Consider the following 16,227-nt stretch of genomic DNA (forward strand, 5'->3'; position numbering starts at 1 on the left):
CAAAGAAATAAGGAAGAATAATCTCCAAATCACTTCCACTCTTCTCCCTGCTGGAAAGGTCCCTGGATGTCAGGGGACAGATGTTTTAACAAATTGTGATAAGATATGGTACTCTGTGATCAACTAATTAAGAGACCTTAAACCTAAATGAGTCAAGGGAGGAAAGTGCCAACATATCTCCTTCATGATCATTCTCAATAGACCAATTGTTTCACTGTTTTACTATCATACAAAATAGTTCTTTTATTAATCAAAAATTATCCTTAAGTGAATACATTGTTTCCTCATCGCCAACATTACTATCATTTAAAATATAAGATACATTCATTATAGATAAATTGGAACATCAGAACACTGGAAAGAATGATTTAACCTATATAGCTATCATCCCAAATGCAACTACTCTTGATGTTTCTATGTATTACATCATCTTTTTCTGCATAGTTTTTATATAGCAGCAATCATATTGTATATACAATTTTGTATCTTGCATTTTTAACTAAAATTATAAAACTACTGTATATTTTATTGAAAAATCATCAGTGTCATTTATGAAAACTGAAAAATATTGCACTGACTGAATAGGACATCTTTTCTGAGCATAAAACTTGTGAATTTAAAAGATTATTTTCTTAGAACAGAATCCTAAAAGTGGAATTACTGTCAAAGTATATTAACATCTTTATGGTTCTTAATATCTATTGCCAAAATGCTTTCCAAAAATGGTTTACCAATTTAAACTGCCTTCCATAGCAATATCCATTATATTTGTATTTGGACTATGAATGTCTTGTGAGAGTAAAGAGTTTCATAATCATCTTTGTACCCCCAATGCTTTAAATTAATATATTTATTACATACCTTGTTGTATTAAAAAATTCTTAAAGCCAAAATCCTGGCATCCAGTAGAAGAACTGTTGCTATATTTGAGATTGTTCTTGAAAATCTCCCCCTCTGGTCTCCTTTTTTCTCCACTTTGCATCCCCAATTCCTTTCCACAGAAAACCCAGTTTTTAATGCAGTAATCTTATTCCATTCTTTAAGGTGTAGTAACCAAAATCTGTGTCACATGGGATTCACAAAGCTCAAGGATATTTTTATTCATTTTAATAACTATCTGAAATAAAAGCAACAAGGAAATGAGTAGCTACAGAATCTGAAGGCTCCTATAGTTCTGTGAAAGACATAATGGATGTAAGAAAACACATCAGAAGAAAAGTGAACACATTTTATTAAAATGTGCATCTCATTTTTAGAAAATCAAATTTTAGACTGAGGGAAAGAAGTGGGTAGTGAAAGAGAATTTGCTGATCAAAGAGGACAAAGTGTCAGTGAGGCAGGAAGAATCAGCTTTAGTAATCTAATACATAGAATGGTGACTTCAATAAATAATAATACATTGTATATTCAAAATTGCTAAAAGAGATTTTAAATGTCTTTACCACAAAAAAGATAAGCATATAAGTGACAGATTTGTTAATTAGCCTGATTTAATCATTTCACATTGTAAGCATGAATCAAAACATCACACTGTACCACATAAATGTATACAAATCATTGCTCATCCATTAAAAATAAAAATTTTCATAAAGAATTAAACAAAAGAATCAAATTTTCCCTAAGTTACTGAACTATGAATTCGACAATGCAGCTTCCACAAGTTCAAAAGAACTCAAGCTTTTGTTTACAATTGTATGATATTCCAAAGTGACTACTGTGTACTAAATTGAGAAGTGCATTTGAAATTACCTGAATAAACAAAGTCCCTTGAATCCTTCCTTTACCTACTAGAAATATCATGCCCCTAACAATTTTAGCAAAACAGTTTTTATTGTTTTGCTACTCCCTTAATTACTATTTTTGCAACTCTATTAAATTGAATAATACAAATTGGCCATAAGATTGTTTTATCTCTTCATTAAGAAATTTATATTAAATATGTAATAAGTTACTTTGGTAAACAGAAGATGGAGGGAGATGTTAGTGCCACAGTTTCTTAATATAAATAATTTTTCTGTGTCTTCTGTCGGTATAACCACAGGAGTATCTCAATACCACCAACTGATAATAATCTTTACAAATCCTACTTTGCAGCTCTACCATCTGTTAGTTATTATTTTATATGTGTCTCCATATGCATATGTGAATTCGTTATCACTTAAGACAAATATACAAATGGAATTATGGTTTGTGGGGAACATTTTATTGGCTTGTTTTTGTATTTTATTATCTTAAAACCAGTAAATAAGTAAGTAAAAATATTTCTCAGTCTTTGAGATCAAAAGTAAGTTCAAATTTTTTAAAAATTACAGTTACAAATATAAGAAATTTAAGTTCAACCAACACTTAAACAACTTAAAAATATCTTCTAAAACTAGGTTAAAATTTATAGTCACCAAAATTAGGCATACTTATAAACTAAAACTAACATATTCTCAACTCCCAAAATGTATCTACGAAGCCAAAAAGAACAGGTCCACCAGTAAATTATTAGCTAATATGGTTTCAGTTTTCACAATATAAAACACTTTCTAAGACTGCAAATTTAAAAAGAATGACTACTTGTTTAAATGTAACGTTTATTCTCTTAAGAGATGAGTCATAATGGCAAAATCTCAAAGCTGGGCCCCTACAGGTTTATCTCCCTGATTTGTAAGTTGCAGGCTCCAAGACTAGTAGAACACAGTAGAAGTAGCTGCTACATCATTACAACTCACTACCAAAATTTACCCAGAAGGGTAAGGAAAAAAAAAAGAAAGAAAAGGATGCGGCTAATCCTTTAAATAAATAATTAGTTCAAACTGTAACTCTTCCCTCAAATACTACAGTCTAATGACAATTTTAGTAAGTCCAAACACGGATTTATACACACTCACTCTCTCCATACCAAAAACATGATGAACTTTGTTAAAAGTTACAAATGACTCTTAAAACACAGAGTAATGCACAACTTGATAAAAATCACACTTTGATGATTAGATAGTTCAATGACATTTCTCCTAAAGTTACCTGTTTTAGGTGATATCTTAGGATGATGCATAGGAAACTACAATGTAGAAGCAGTACTAATTAATTTATCATTGAGAGAAACTCAAAACTACCTAAAGAAGGAGAGTGAAGAGGAGACAAACAGCACTTCAGCAAATACTGAAAACTTGCCATTTTTCTGGAGTGAATTCTATATTATCACTTTCATAAACTGCAAAGTCCCTCAAATCACTTAATACAAATATGCTGTTTTCCATAGACAATCATTTGTGCAAATGCATTAAAATATCCCATAATCTAACTCTGTAAAAACTAACCTACTTGATGACCAAACCAGATCTTCTTTTTTAAATTCAATTCCATCTAGATGTTAAAATTTCCATGATGTCCAGAGATGTACTTGGATAAAGAACACAGTTTTGAAATACACTTGGACTATAAAGTGTAATGAAAAATATTACAGACTACTTAACAAATATTTTAACTGTCATTAAAATTACAATATAGCATAGGCCAGGCTACACTCATTTCATTTTTTAACCCCTTATTACTAGTCATTGAGATTAATATGTGTAATGCAATTTTACATTCGCATTTGCTTCTGTATTTCTTAAATGTTCTTAATGAAGAATTTCATTTCCTAGGAGCTTCTTAATCACAAAAAATGAATCATATAAGCAGACAAAATTATTCATGGTTCAAAGCTCATCTAATGCATGATGCCTTTTTTAAGTCCCCCGGACAATATCCTTCTTCCATCAAAATCTCACAGTTACCTTCGTAGTTATGAAGCGTAAGAAACTTACTTTATTTCACTTTACATTACTGTGATTTGTTAAATTTTCCATGAATGTCAGACAGCTCCCATAAAAAAAAAGAAAAAAAATTTTCTATGAATAGATTGAGAATTCCTGCATCAATAAGTCAGAGTCACTGAGACTTATATATCTTTGTATCCTCCCTACCCCCGTGCCTAACACAATTCCTTGAAAATAAAGAGGCAATCTATTGCCAAAAAAACCTCTTTTGGTATACTAAAAACCACCTTCTCCAAAGGGTTCTTAGAAAAGTGAGTTATATTTTGGCAACTACAAACATTATTTTTAAACTTTATGGAACCCATACTAATTATGTTTTCATTATAGAGAATATTTCAACATTGCTTATATAGTCATTAAAAATTAAAATAATTTGAATCTTTGCAGTTAACATAATAGTTATGATTTCTTAATCAGATGTGTGTTTTTAAAAACTAACTGAAGTTACCAAACTTTTCCCTGCTAATGTAGTAAGAGTACCAAAAATAAGGTAAATTAACAGATTTTTTAATGGGTAACTCCAAAGAAATGCGAGAAAAACTTTTTTTATGGTGAGAAAAGATATAACTGTGTGTTTACCCTGTAAAGTAGAAAACAGAATTTAATAAATATAAGTGAATTATTTATTTTTTCATTTATCCACCCAGAAATCATTGACAGGGCATTTATGTTACAACACATACATCTAACAGTATGATAGCTGCTGAGGTCATAAAGCTAACTAAGCCCTAGACCATGCCTTTCAAGAACCTGTGCTGTAGTGAAGTCATAAAAGACAACATAAGCATTAAGAGGACACTGGGGTCATCTCTGGCTGGGGGAGCAGAGAAAAGGGCTCATAAACAAAGTGACATTAGAACAGGGTTCAAGGTTTAAGCTTCATGGTGCAGGTTTCAAGGGATTTTAGTGGGGAGCATAGAAGTAAAAAAAAAAAAAACCTGCTGTTCTTTTTTAGAAAGAGATTTGGGGAGGAAACTGCTCATCTAATAATAGTCTAGTGACCAGAGGAGGAGCTAGTTGGGATAGGAGAAACCATATTTGGAAGGTATTTGGTGGGCAGAAACATTAGGATTTGGTGATGGATTTGATGAGGAGATGAGAAGAAGGAGTCAAGAAGACATCTAGGCCTTTAACCTGGCAGATGGATGATGACATTAAATAAAATCTAGGTGATCAGTTAGAATTATTTATCAGGTACCTTCTGTGTACCAGACACTATTGTAGACATACAAAGTCTGTTTTCATTCTAGTCAGGAGAAGCAGTCAGCAAATGAATAATCTGAGACAGTGATAAATGTGATGGAGAAAATAAGACAGGGTTATGTGACAGTGACTGGGGGGAGGGACACATTAGCTGAGGTAGTCATGAAAAGTGACACTTGAATGATAAGGAGGAAGCCAAGTAAAGCTCTGTTTAAAAAAAGGATGAGCAAATACAAAGCCTGAGATAGGAAAAGGCTTAACATCATCAAGAGACAGAATGGCAGGTAGTTGGTGGATGGATATGGGGATGGGAGAGAAATGAGAATAGTGAGAGAATGGAGTTCGTTGTAGCCCACTGCAAAGAGCTGAGTGTTTACTTTAGTTACAGTGGGTAGTCAGCAGCTTTTAAGCCAAGGAGTGATGTGATCTGACATATTTCTGTCTGCTATGTGGACAATGGACTAAAGGAGAAAGGATGGGAGCCTGGTAAAAGGGGTAGCTTAGACTGTTCTAACAGTGATGATGTTGAGAAGCAGTCACATTCCAGATATAGAGGGCAAGATGGCAGGACTTGCTGATAAACTGGATGTGCAGTGTGAGGAAAAGAGAAGAGCCAAGGGTACCTCAGGGAATTTGGTTTTAAATCACTATATAGATAGAAGGTGGTGATATTAACTTGGGCACAGAGAAGCTTCAGGGTGATGGGGCCAGGTATCAATAGTTCTTCTGTGGCTAAGGAAAGGCTGAACTGTGTAGAAATTTGTTACATAGGCACTTGGGTACAGAGTCTAGAACTCAGGGGAGAGGTCTAGATAGAGACATATTTTAGGAGTCATCAACTTCACAGAATTTAAATCTAGGAGGCTGAATAAGACTCATTTTGACTGTAACAAGGTACAAAGAGGGTAGGGAGTATTCAGCAGTGCTTTCATTTTTGTATTTTTACAGGGGAGGAATAACGAATCCCATGTTAGATGCTTACTGTCAAGGTAAATTATTACTTGAGTTTTCTGTGGCAAACATATATAGCCTCTAAAAGTATTTTATTTTCTTCTTGCATTGCGATTTAACCCTGTGGTCTCATTTATAGTCCCCACTCCACTTTTTTTTCCTACATCGGTGAGATCTCTGATAGCAAGCACTGTCCTCTCATTGCCCAGCTGCTACTTGAATAGAGGTACTTTTGAAATATCTGTTATTGCATGAGTATATACATCCAGCCTAATGATGAACACTTGACTATATTAATAGAGTGACTAGAAAGTAGCACAATAATGAGTTTGTTTCAAATCTCTGTGGACTGTAATCTTAAAAGCTTCTTTCCTTAAGAATTAGTCTTGGAATTCTTTCTATCAACCAATCAACTTTGAAAAATAGTCAAGTTCTACAGACATTTCCAATGAATCACATAACTAAGTGCTATGGTCTATATGTTTTGTGTCCCTCTGAAATTCATATGTTGAAACCTAATCCCCAAGGTGATTGTATTAGGAGGTGAGAGGTGGGAGAGGAGAGTCTGCATTAACGGGATTAGTGCCCTTATAAGGGGCTGAAGAGACCAGAGTTCTCCCTTTATCATGTGAGAACACAGCCAGAGAGAAAAGAAAAAACAGGCCCTCACAAGACACAAATCTGCCAGCACCTTGACCTTGGCCTTTCCAGCCTCTAGAACTAAATAAATAAATTTCTGTTGTTAATAAGATATCCAGTTTATGGTATTTTGCTGTAGCACCCCAGATAAAAGAAGACACTAAGCAACTAAACTCAAGTAATCATGGATGATTTTTGAACCATCCCGGTGGTTGTTTCCCAAATCCCAAACATAACCGCCTTTATTTCCTATCAGAGATGCTACTTTTGGTCAGCACTCACTACATGTTTCTGCCACCCAGGCTGGGCGATTACAGCTCACTGCAGCCTTGAATTCCTGGGCTCAAGCAATTCTGCCACCTCAGCCTTCTGAGTAGCTGGGACTACAGGCATATGCCTCCACACCCAGCTAAATTTTTAATTTTTTGTAGAGATGAGTCTCTCAGTGTTGCCCAGGGTGGTCGCAAACTCCTAGCCTCAAGTGATCCTCCTTCCTTGGCCTCCCAAAGTGCTGGGACCATGGGTATGGGCCACTACGCCCAGCCTCACTAAATGTTTGAATAAATGAAAGAGATAAAGTTGCTTCAACATATAACCTGGACATTGTTCTTTGTCCTTGTATCTTCCTTTCACCATTATATATTCAGCTCCATGTACAGCACCTTGAGTATAGTCAGTATTTAATAAGTACTTGTTGCATGCATAAGTGAAAGAATGAACAGTTTTATGAGAAAGATGATTATTTTCTTCCTCCTCATGAATTTACTTCCTATATCACATCTTTAAATAAGATGTTTTAAATAAGATGATTTTTCCTTGATTGTAAAATATTTGTTCACTGTGAAAAATATAAATATAAAAAATAAAAGTATCTCTTAAAATAAATATTACTCTCTACTTATAACTCATGATTGTACTAACTTATTCATTTAACAAATCTTTTCAACCACCTACTATGTGCTAGGCATTAAGGAACCATGCATGGGGAATCACACTGGCGAGGTCCCTGACTTCCCTCTAGTTGTATGCAGCAATACCCTCACGTGCTACAACTAGAATACAAGTAGAGTTGTGACACCGTGTAGAGAGGTTCAAATTTCAAGATAATCATTCCACCCCAGTACTTAAAATTGCCCTTAAGTCTTTTTTTTTTTTTTTGAGACGGAGTTTTGCTCTTGTTACCCAGGCTGGAGTGCAATGGCACAATCTCGGCTCACCGCAACTTCTGCCTCCGGGGTTCAGGCAATTCTCCTGCCTCAGCCTCCTGAGTAGCTGGAATTACAGGCACACGCCACCATGCCCAGCTAATTTTTTGTATTTTCAGTAGAGACAGGGTTTCACCATATTGACCAGGATGGTCTCGATCCCTTGACCTCGTGATCCATCCACCTCGGCCTCCCAAAGTGCTGGGATTACAGGATTGAGCCTCCGCGCCCGGTCGCCCTTAAGTCTTAAAGACGATTATTTCGGTGATTAAATAATGTTAGTATATTTCTATATAGTATTCAAAAGTATCCTAACAACAATTTCACATTTGTCCTTAAAGAGCCAATAGTTTTCTCATATGAAAAAGAACAAATACCCTAGTTTTTCTACAGAATACTTTCAAGGAGTGTACTTTGATGCTAGAAATAGTAAGGCAATAGTGTGTTGAATGGATTATTTTTAAGCCTTTCTCTCTAAGTTTATGTACTGCCTATTTACTGAAATGTTTTGTAAATCATCACTCAAAAATAGTTTAAATGTTTTAACTTAAGGACTCTATTTCTGTTTCGTTTTAACAAAAAGTTTCCACTTCCAGCACTAAATGAGTTTAGTACTTGGGAAGTCACTCCCTGTGCTGCTATCCACTGACTTTCAGCAGACCACTTGTTTCTCTGTATTCAGGCACTATGGCATAGCAAGAGCAGAAGTTACTATTTATCCTCAGAGGTATATGTAATCATAGTGACTTGTTCAGTTTCACCAAAAAGGACTTAACCTTGTTTCACTTACCTCCAAAGATTGGTTTGCTTCTACATCCGAAGTTTTGCCTCTTGCTGACATTCTTTGCTCATTTGATGTATCTCCTATGAAGTAAAATATTTTTTTTTTAAAAACTTGATCATATTACTGAGGCCAAACTACCTGCTATTTGTTTGAAGTATCCTTTGTTATATGTTTCATATCATGGAAGAAACCACCATTTCCTTTGTTTCAAAGTAAACAAGCTAACTTTTTAAGAACAACAATTATATGCAGGTCTCACATATCATTCATAAATAAATATACGCACAACCTAAATATATCCTGTTTCATACAGATTTACTCTGAAAAATCAAATAAATTCACATTTTATAAGTCAAGTCATATTTCAAATAAACTTGGAAAACTTATGACTTAAGGCAAACTTTGTTGAAATACAGACTCTTTATGATATGGATGTCCTCCAAATTAGTTTTTCATAAGGCTTACCCAAGCGTTTGTGTATCTGTGGATTTGCCTTGGAGTAGATGTGTATGTTTCTATGTAATAATTAACCAGATGCCAGACAATCGTTATGGCGGGAAGAATAATGAACAAATGCATAAATTAGCCTTCAGTTAATACTTTGATTCCTAAGGCTAATGCCTGGCTAAAGGGTTACACTGCTAAATTAAGTTGGTGAGTAGGTTGGCTTGAAGGACATAGGATAGACATAAACACACTTGGGTAAGTATAAGCAGAATTTAACAATTCATCCATTTTAATTTATTAGTTATCGCTAATGGTTTGTGATTAACACATTATAGATAGAGACTATCTATTAGACTACTTTTTAAATTATAATCAGATGCTAATTTAGCAGTTTGTAAATTGTTCTTTCTATAAAAGTGGGCCATCTTAGGAATGTCCACAGCAGGGAAGATTACCAAAGAAATAAATGATGGCTTAACTAATGCTAATGGTTAGAAATTTGTTAATGTAAGGAAAAGTCATGAGTCTTGATTGGTGATAAAGTGTAAAATCGGCTGGCGGCGGTGGCTCAAGCCTGTAATCCCAACACTTTGGGAGGCCGAGGCGGGTGGATCACGAGGTCATGAGATCAAGACCATCCTGGTCAACATGGTGAAACCCTGCCTCTATTAAAAATACAAAAAATTAGCTGGGGATGGTGGCGTGCACCTGTAGTCCCAGCTACTCGGGAGGCTGAGGCAGGAGAATTGCTTGAACCCAGGAGGCAGAGATCGCGCCATTGCACTCCAGCCGGGGTAATAAGAGCAAAACTCTGTCTCAAAAAATAAATAAATAAAGTGTGAAATCTTGTCTAAGCTTAATTTCTACATATGCAACACAAAAGTTTAGTTTACTAGTGTCTATAATTAAGAAAGAGTTTCAAGAAAATTGTAAAGGATTATACATAAGCCTGTTGACAAGAATGATAAAAGGGACTTTGGGGACTTGGGGGAAAGGCTACAGGGTGGAAAGGGATAAAAGACTACACTTTGGGTGCAGTGCACCAGAATAAAACCTCAGATTCATCACTAAAGAACTTACTCATGTAACCAAACACCACCTGTTCCCCCAAAACCTATTGCAATAAAATAAAAAATAAAGTGTGATTAAAGTAATAAAAAATATAAATAAGGTTGGTAAATTATAAAATCATGAAACAAGAACTAAATTGGTAGCTTATTTAAGATAAATTGACCCACAAAATATTTATAATGCATATTCCAGCCTATCACTTTGGTCTCTGTTTTGTGGAATATTATTATTATTGGTCAGGGCCCAGCATGCAATAGGTGTTCAATAAACATTAATTGAATAAATTAATGAACTTCTCTTTGTAGTTCACTGTAAAACTATGACAATACTTTATGATACATAATAAAAACTATATTTGAGCATACATTGTTGTAAAAACATATTTGTGAAACAAAGAAATACCCCATGTCTTAAAGTGAGGGATAAGAGAACCTCCAATTTACACTGGAGAAACCAATGCTTAGAGGAGTTTGGTTTGCTTAGTCATACACATGAGACCACAGCAACCTGAGTGGCCAAGGTAATACAAATGTCTGTACAAGGTCAAGGTTGTGTTTAACAACGCATATGCATGGTGTTTCTAAGAAAACATGTATAGTTCACTATAAAAGGTCCTTTATTCAAATATTATTTATCTTTTAAAAAATATTCCATCCATAGGACCACAAAAACTATATTTGGTTAAAATCATACAGCACAAAGTCTGTCTTCCTTTGCCATTTTCTGATTTCAAGTTGTGTATCTATTCAAAACTTTCTCCCTACTGCTTCAACAACCAGAAAGGTTATCAGCCAGTGTTCTTAACTTTACACAACACATCTGCCTGGAAGCAATTTCAGAATCACTATTTACTGTAATGCCATGTCTGGCGATGACTCAGATAGGACAATAACTGATTACAAGGAAAATTGCCATCTGCAAGATTGTTTCTCTGTAAACAAAGGCATAAAAGTGAAAGCTGAACAAACGACAAACAGTAAAAAATGGGTCACAATGAAATATAATTTTTGAAGTTTTTTTCCTACCCACTGAAGAATTATTTTATTATGGTAAAAATTCAGTTATTTTCTATATTTTCTCTAATCCATATAAAAGTTAAATACAATAACAATAAATAAGCAAAAACGGATGTGAGAAATATGAAATAAGGTACTTCAGTTTTCACATATCAGTTAACTCTATATGTTGGATAGATTAAAAAATTTCATTTGCAACTCAGACATTTTAACAAAAACAAAAACACTGACAGTTTCATAACACCTTACCTTTCATATAGGCTTTTAAAAAACATAATATTTGATTACTGTTGGGCAAGCCCAGTAAGATAACTCTACCCACCCACCAGTTTACAGGTGTGTGAACCCTAAGGGACAGAAGCACTCAGTGACCTGCCCAAGGTCTCCCACATAGAAAGCAGGGATGTGGAGGTTGCAGTGAGCCAAGATCACACCTCTGCACTCTAGCCTGGGCAATAGAGTGAGACTCCGTCTCAAAAAAAAAAAAAAAGCTGGATGATGTTTGAACTATATAAGGAGGTGAGAAAGTCACAGTGGGAGCAGATCACCGTCTCCTGACATCTCTGGGGATTCTATGGTCTGGTAAAAGATTCCAATGCATCAGGACCAAGGTGGGAGGAATCTAGACTCTGAGTTAGGGAACAGGGTGTGAAGAGAGGAGCCAAGGCCTCTGACAGGGAGCTCTGAAGGCAGGATCTTGTGCTTTCTTGTCCTGCAGTTTTCACTACTCCTTGTTGCTTTCATAGGCCCCACAGATTATCTGTTTTCTTCCCTTTCTAATGATACTTCTGACTAGTGCAAGACTCTATTCTTCCTTCTGGTCCTTCAAAGCAAACACACAGTTTTCTTCATATTTTTCATGAAGTCTGTAAGACTAGAAACTATTTTAGAAGATGCAAAAGTTGCCCTTATAGTATAGCCATGCAATTCTCTTCGTTTCAAATGTAGTTTTTATTTAGAGTGAGTAAATGATAAAGGCTACATATATATACTAATGAAGCTCTTTCAGAACTTAAAAGACTGACAAGAAATCCACCTATATTTTAGCTGATGAGTTGGCAAAACTTTTTTTTTATAAAGGGCCAGATAGCAAACATTTTAGTTTTTGCAGCCCATAAGCTCTCTGTCACAACTTCACAACTCTACCACTGTAGCCACAGGCTGCCATAGAAAATATGTAAACTAATGAGTGTGGCTGTATTCCAGTAAAATTTTGCTTATAAAAACAAGTGGCAGCCTGTAGTTTTCCAGACTGTTTTAGAGAAATACATGCCTTCCATCTTTTCTGGGTTAAAAAGTTGAATGATGGCCGGGCACAGTGGTTCATGCCTGTATTCCAGCACTTTGGAAGGTTGAAGTAGGTGGATCACTTAAGGTCCAGACTTCAAGACCAGCCTGGCAAACATGGTGAAACCTCGTCTCTAATAAGAATACAAAAAATAGCCTGGCTTAGTGGCACAGGCCTGTAATCCTAACTACTGGGGACACTGAGGCAGGAGAATCACTTGAATCTGGGATGTGGAGGTTGCAGTGAGCCAAGATCACACCTCTGCACTCTAGCCTGGGCAATAGAGTGAGACTCCGTCTCAAAAAAAAAAAAAAAAGCTGGATGATGTTTGAACTATATAAGGAGGTGAGAAAGGAATGATCATTAGAGTATCATCATGATCCCAATCTACTGGGTGAAGATGGTTGAGGGAGAGGAGAAACGGTGGTGAGGAATAAGCACTAGGTATAAAGGAAATTGGAGAGAAATTTCCAGTGATAGGAGTGAAACCCATTGCCTACTTGGGTCACCCAGAGGAGGCTCATCTAAAGGGGTTGGTGGTGGGTAGGTGATGGAGCAGACGCGTGGTTCCCGCTCCTTATGAAACCATAATAGGTTCATTGTCCTATGCATGTGGTAAGTCAATATATACTGAGTGCTATGGTTTAGATGTGTGTCCCCTCCAAATGTTATGTTGAAATGTAATCCCCAATGTTGCAGGTGGGGCCTGCTGGGAGGTATCTGGGTCATGTGGGATTTTGAAGTGCCCTCCCTGTGGTAATGATTTCTCACTCTATTAGTCCATGTGAGAGGTGGCTGTTTTAAGAGTCTGGCATCTCTCTTGCTTTGTCTCTTGCCATGTGACACGCTGGTTCCCCTTCACCTTCTGCCACGATCGTAAGCTTCCTGAAGCCCTGATCAGAAGTGGTTGACAGCATCATGCTTCCTTATATATAGCCTGCAGAACCCTGGGGAAAAATAAACCTCTTTTCTTTATAAATTGCCCTTCTCAGGTATTCCTTTACAGCAACATAAACAGACTAATACACTGAGACACTGGGCTGCAGCAGTGAAAGAAGTTTAATCTTAGGGCCATCGACTAAGGAGACATGAAGAAAACTCAAATCTGTCTCCCAGAGAAGTTTAGGGATAGGGTTTTTAAGGGTTTTGGAGTGAGCCAAAGTGTGGAGACCACTGACTGGTTGAAAAGTGCAGGGTGAAGTCATGGGACAGGGAGATGAAGAAACAGTATTCTCTTGCTGATTTTGTTCCTCTGAGGGGGTCTTTAAACTGGTTGGTGTCAGCTGTTCCACTAGAATCCAGGATCCGCTTAAGTAATTCTTCAACAGAAGCTTATTATTCTAGTGTCAGAGATACTATCCTAAACAAAAACTGGAATCATATCTATAGGAACAATGGGGATACAAATGGTCAATATCCCGTGTTACATGAATTTTGGTTACAAAGAAATGGGTCAAAGTGCAGCATGAAGAATGCTTAATTATATCCATAAATTTCTTTTAGATATTCCGAATTCTTGTTAACCTTATGAGGTCACTTCCCTTATGCTTTCCTCAACAAGGAGGAAATTCCATTAACATTCACCCCAAGCCTCTCTCCACTGTCCTGTCCATTGGTTGGTGCATTTGGGAGGACTTGGCTGCAGTGGTTCTGTCCCCTTGTCAGAGGCATTTGAACCAGTGACTCTTATCTTGAATAGGGTCTGGGTGAAATGAGGCTTAGACCTGCTGGGCCACATCCCCAGGATATGAGACATTCTTAATCACAGGATGGGATAGGTCACAAGATAAACATCACAAACACTCTGTTCATAAATGAGGATGCAGTAAAAAAGCCAGCCAAAACCAAAACGGTGATGAAAGTAATCTCTCCTCATCCTCAATGTTCATTATATACTAATTACAATGCATTAGCATGCTAAATAATACTCCCACCAGCATCATGACAGTTTACAAAGAAGTTATCCTATAAGGTCTAAAAGGAAGAGAAACCCTCAGTCTTGGGAAATCCCTGCCCCTAACCTTAAAAACTCATAAATAACTCACCCTTGTTTAGCCTTTAATCAAGAAATAACCATAAAAATAGCCAACCAGCAGCCCTTGCAGCTGCTCTGTCTATGGAGCAGCCATTCTTTTATTCTTTACTGCTTAATAAACTTTCTTTCTTCACTCTGTAGACTCACCCCAAATTATTTCTTGCAAGAGATCTAACAACCCTCCCCAAGATCAGGATTCCTTTCCGGTAACTTCTTCCCTTTCTTGAGAATGGAAGGAACACAGGCAGCCTGTTGCTGTCTGCTCTGATCCTCCACAGAAACGTCCTCTTACTTGGGGAAAAACTTGGCCAGCCTCAGCATATTCTGTAACTCAGTGGAACTGGCTGACAAAAAAGCCAAGCTCTGTAAAATATCTGGAGAGGTTTATTCGGATCCAACGTGTATGTCCACAACCCATGAAACAGTCTCAGGAGGTCCTGAAAAAGTGAGCCTGAGGTAGTCAGGTTACAGTATAGTTTTATATATTTTAGAGAGACAGAAGTTACAGTTGAAGACATAAATCAATACATGGTAAGGTATACACTGGTTCAGCTAAAAAGTTTGGATATCTCAAAATGGGGAGGAGGGATTCTTAAAGTCGTAGCTGGATTAAAAGATTTTCTGATAGGCAGTTGGTTAGAGGAGTTTAGCTTTATCTAAAGACTAGACGTAAATGCTTAAGATGAAGGACATTGTGGAAGCCAAGCTTCTCCTTAAGCAGATGACGCTTTCAGGTAACAGCCCTAGAGAGAATATCCTCAATGTCTTTTCTTCAGACCTTACAGGTGTCAGTCTTTCATAAATGAAAGATTGGAATAAAGCAAAAAATGAATAAAGGAGAGATTAAAATCTCTCCTAAATCCAGGAAAGACCTAGAAAGGAAAGGAGATTCTCTACACATGCAATTTCCCCCACAAAAGACAGCTTTGCAGTGCCATTTCAAACAATGTCAAGGAAATATATTTTAGGGTAAAATGCTTGTATTTCCTTCATGGTCTGCTATCTGTCATGACATCCTATACCAGTGTCAGGTTGATATTTGGTATCTTATTGCTACAAAGAGTCTGTTTTGTCAGTCATGTAATCTCTCTGATAACACCTAGTCAGTTGCTCCTAAACCCCAATAGGGAGGGGATATAACAAGATCTCCAAACTCCCTTCCTGTCACAATTGGGAATTCAATTTTTCAGTTTTTCCTTGGCCCAGAGTCGGTCCATTCAGTGTGTTGTGAATTTTACTTTTGGTTTACAAACTCAATCTAATTCTGAGATTCAGATTAGGAAGCCCTTTTGCTTCCTGTTATAAGCCACATTCTTCCACACTAGCTTTATAGGCAGTAAAGATGAGAATTTGGTCTCCATCTGTTCCTTTTCTCCCCCATCAATCGACCAGATCTCATCTGGGGAAGAGGGCTGTTATTGGCATGCCTTTGAGCCCAACAAAACTGGAAATGGGCTGCTGTGGACTGGGTTGGAGCCTGCCCGCATGCAAAGGGCTGTGAATACAGAAAACTGTTTTTCTTTTTCTTTTCTTTAATTAGAGAGGATTTATCCAGAACTCTATAACTGAGAATTTAATCTACAAAGCACTGATTCCAAGGGGTTCACAAGGGGAAAAAAATACTTCTACGGTCAAAAATATGAGAAAAACCTTCAGAATGCGAATTCTCTTCCAGTCGATTTCCTAATGCACTTTAGCATCTGAGAAATTCTGCAGTAAAGCAACTTTAAAAAAATTTTTTTTCAGAGTGTATTTGACTACGGAGCCATTTTATTCACCTGA

The 16,227-nt window shown here is 36.6% G+C and overlaps 1 protein-coding gene across 8 annotated transcripts in view; it reads right to left on the reverse strand.

The window, feature by feature from the left end:
* The window catches only part of UMAD1 (UBAP1-MVB12-associated (UMA) domain containing 1), a 272,067-nt gene that overhangs the window by 86,607 nt on the left and 169,233 nt on the right, over window positions 1-16,227 (reverse strand). For 7 of the 8 annotated variants that reach the window (XR_013523938.1, XM_078342724.1, XM_035254914.3 and 4 more), the window contains one exon: window positions 8,595-8,668. Coding sequence is in view for 7 of the 8 variants with exons in the window: in XM_078342724.1 (XP_078198850.1) it covers window positions 8,595-8,668 (74 nt within the window). In the remaining variant the exon portion in view is untranslated. Of the gene's footprint in view, window positions 1-900; window positions 1,118-8,594; window positions 8,669-16,227 lie in introns of those variants that run through there. The other variant, XM_078342723.1, reaches the window with a different exon arrangement.

The sequence above is a fragment of the Callithrix jacchus genome, chromosome 11 (assembly GCF_049354715.1).
Source record: "Callithrix jacchus isolate 240 chromosome 11, calJac240_pri, whole genome shotgun sequence".
Classification (NCBI taxonomy): Eukaryota; Metazoa; Chordata; class Mammalia; order Primates; family Cebidae; genus Callithrix; species Callithrix jacchus.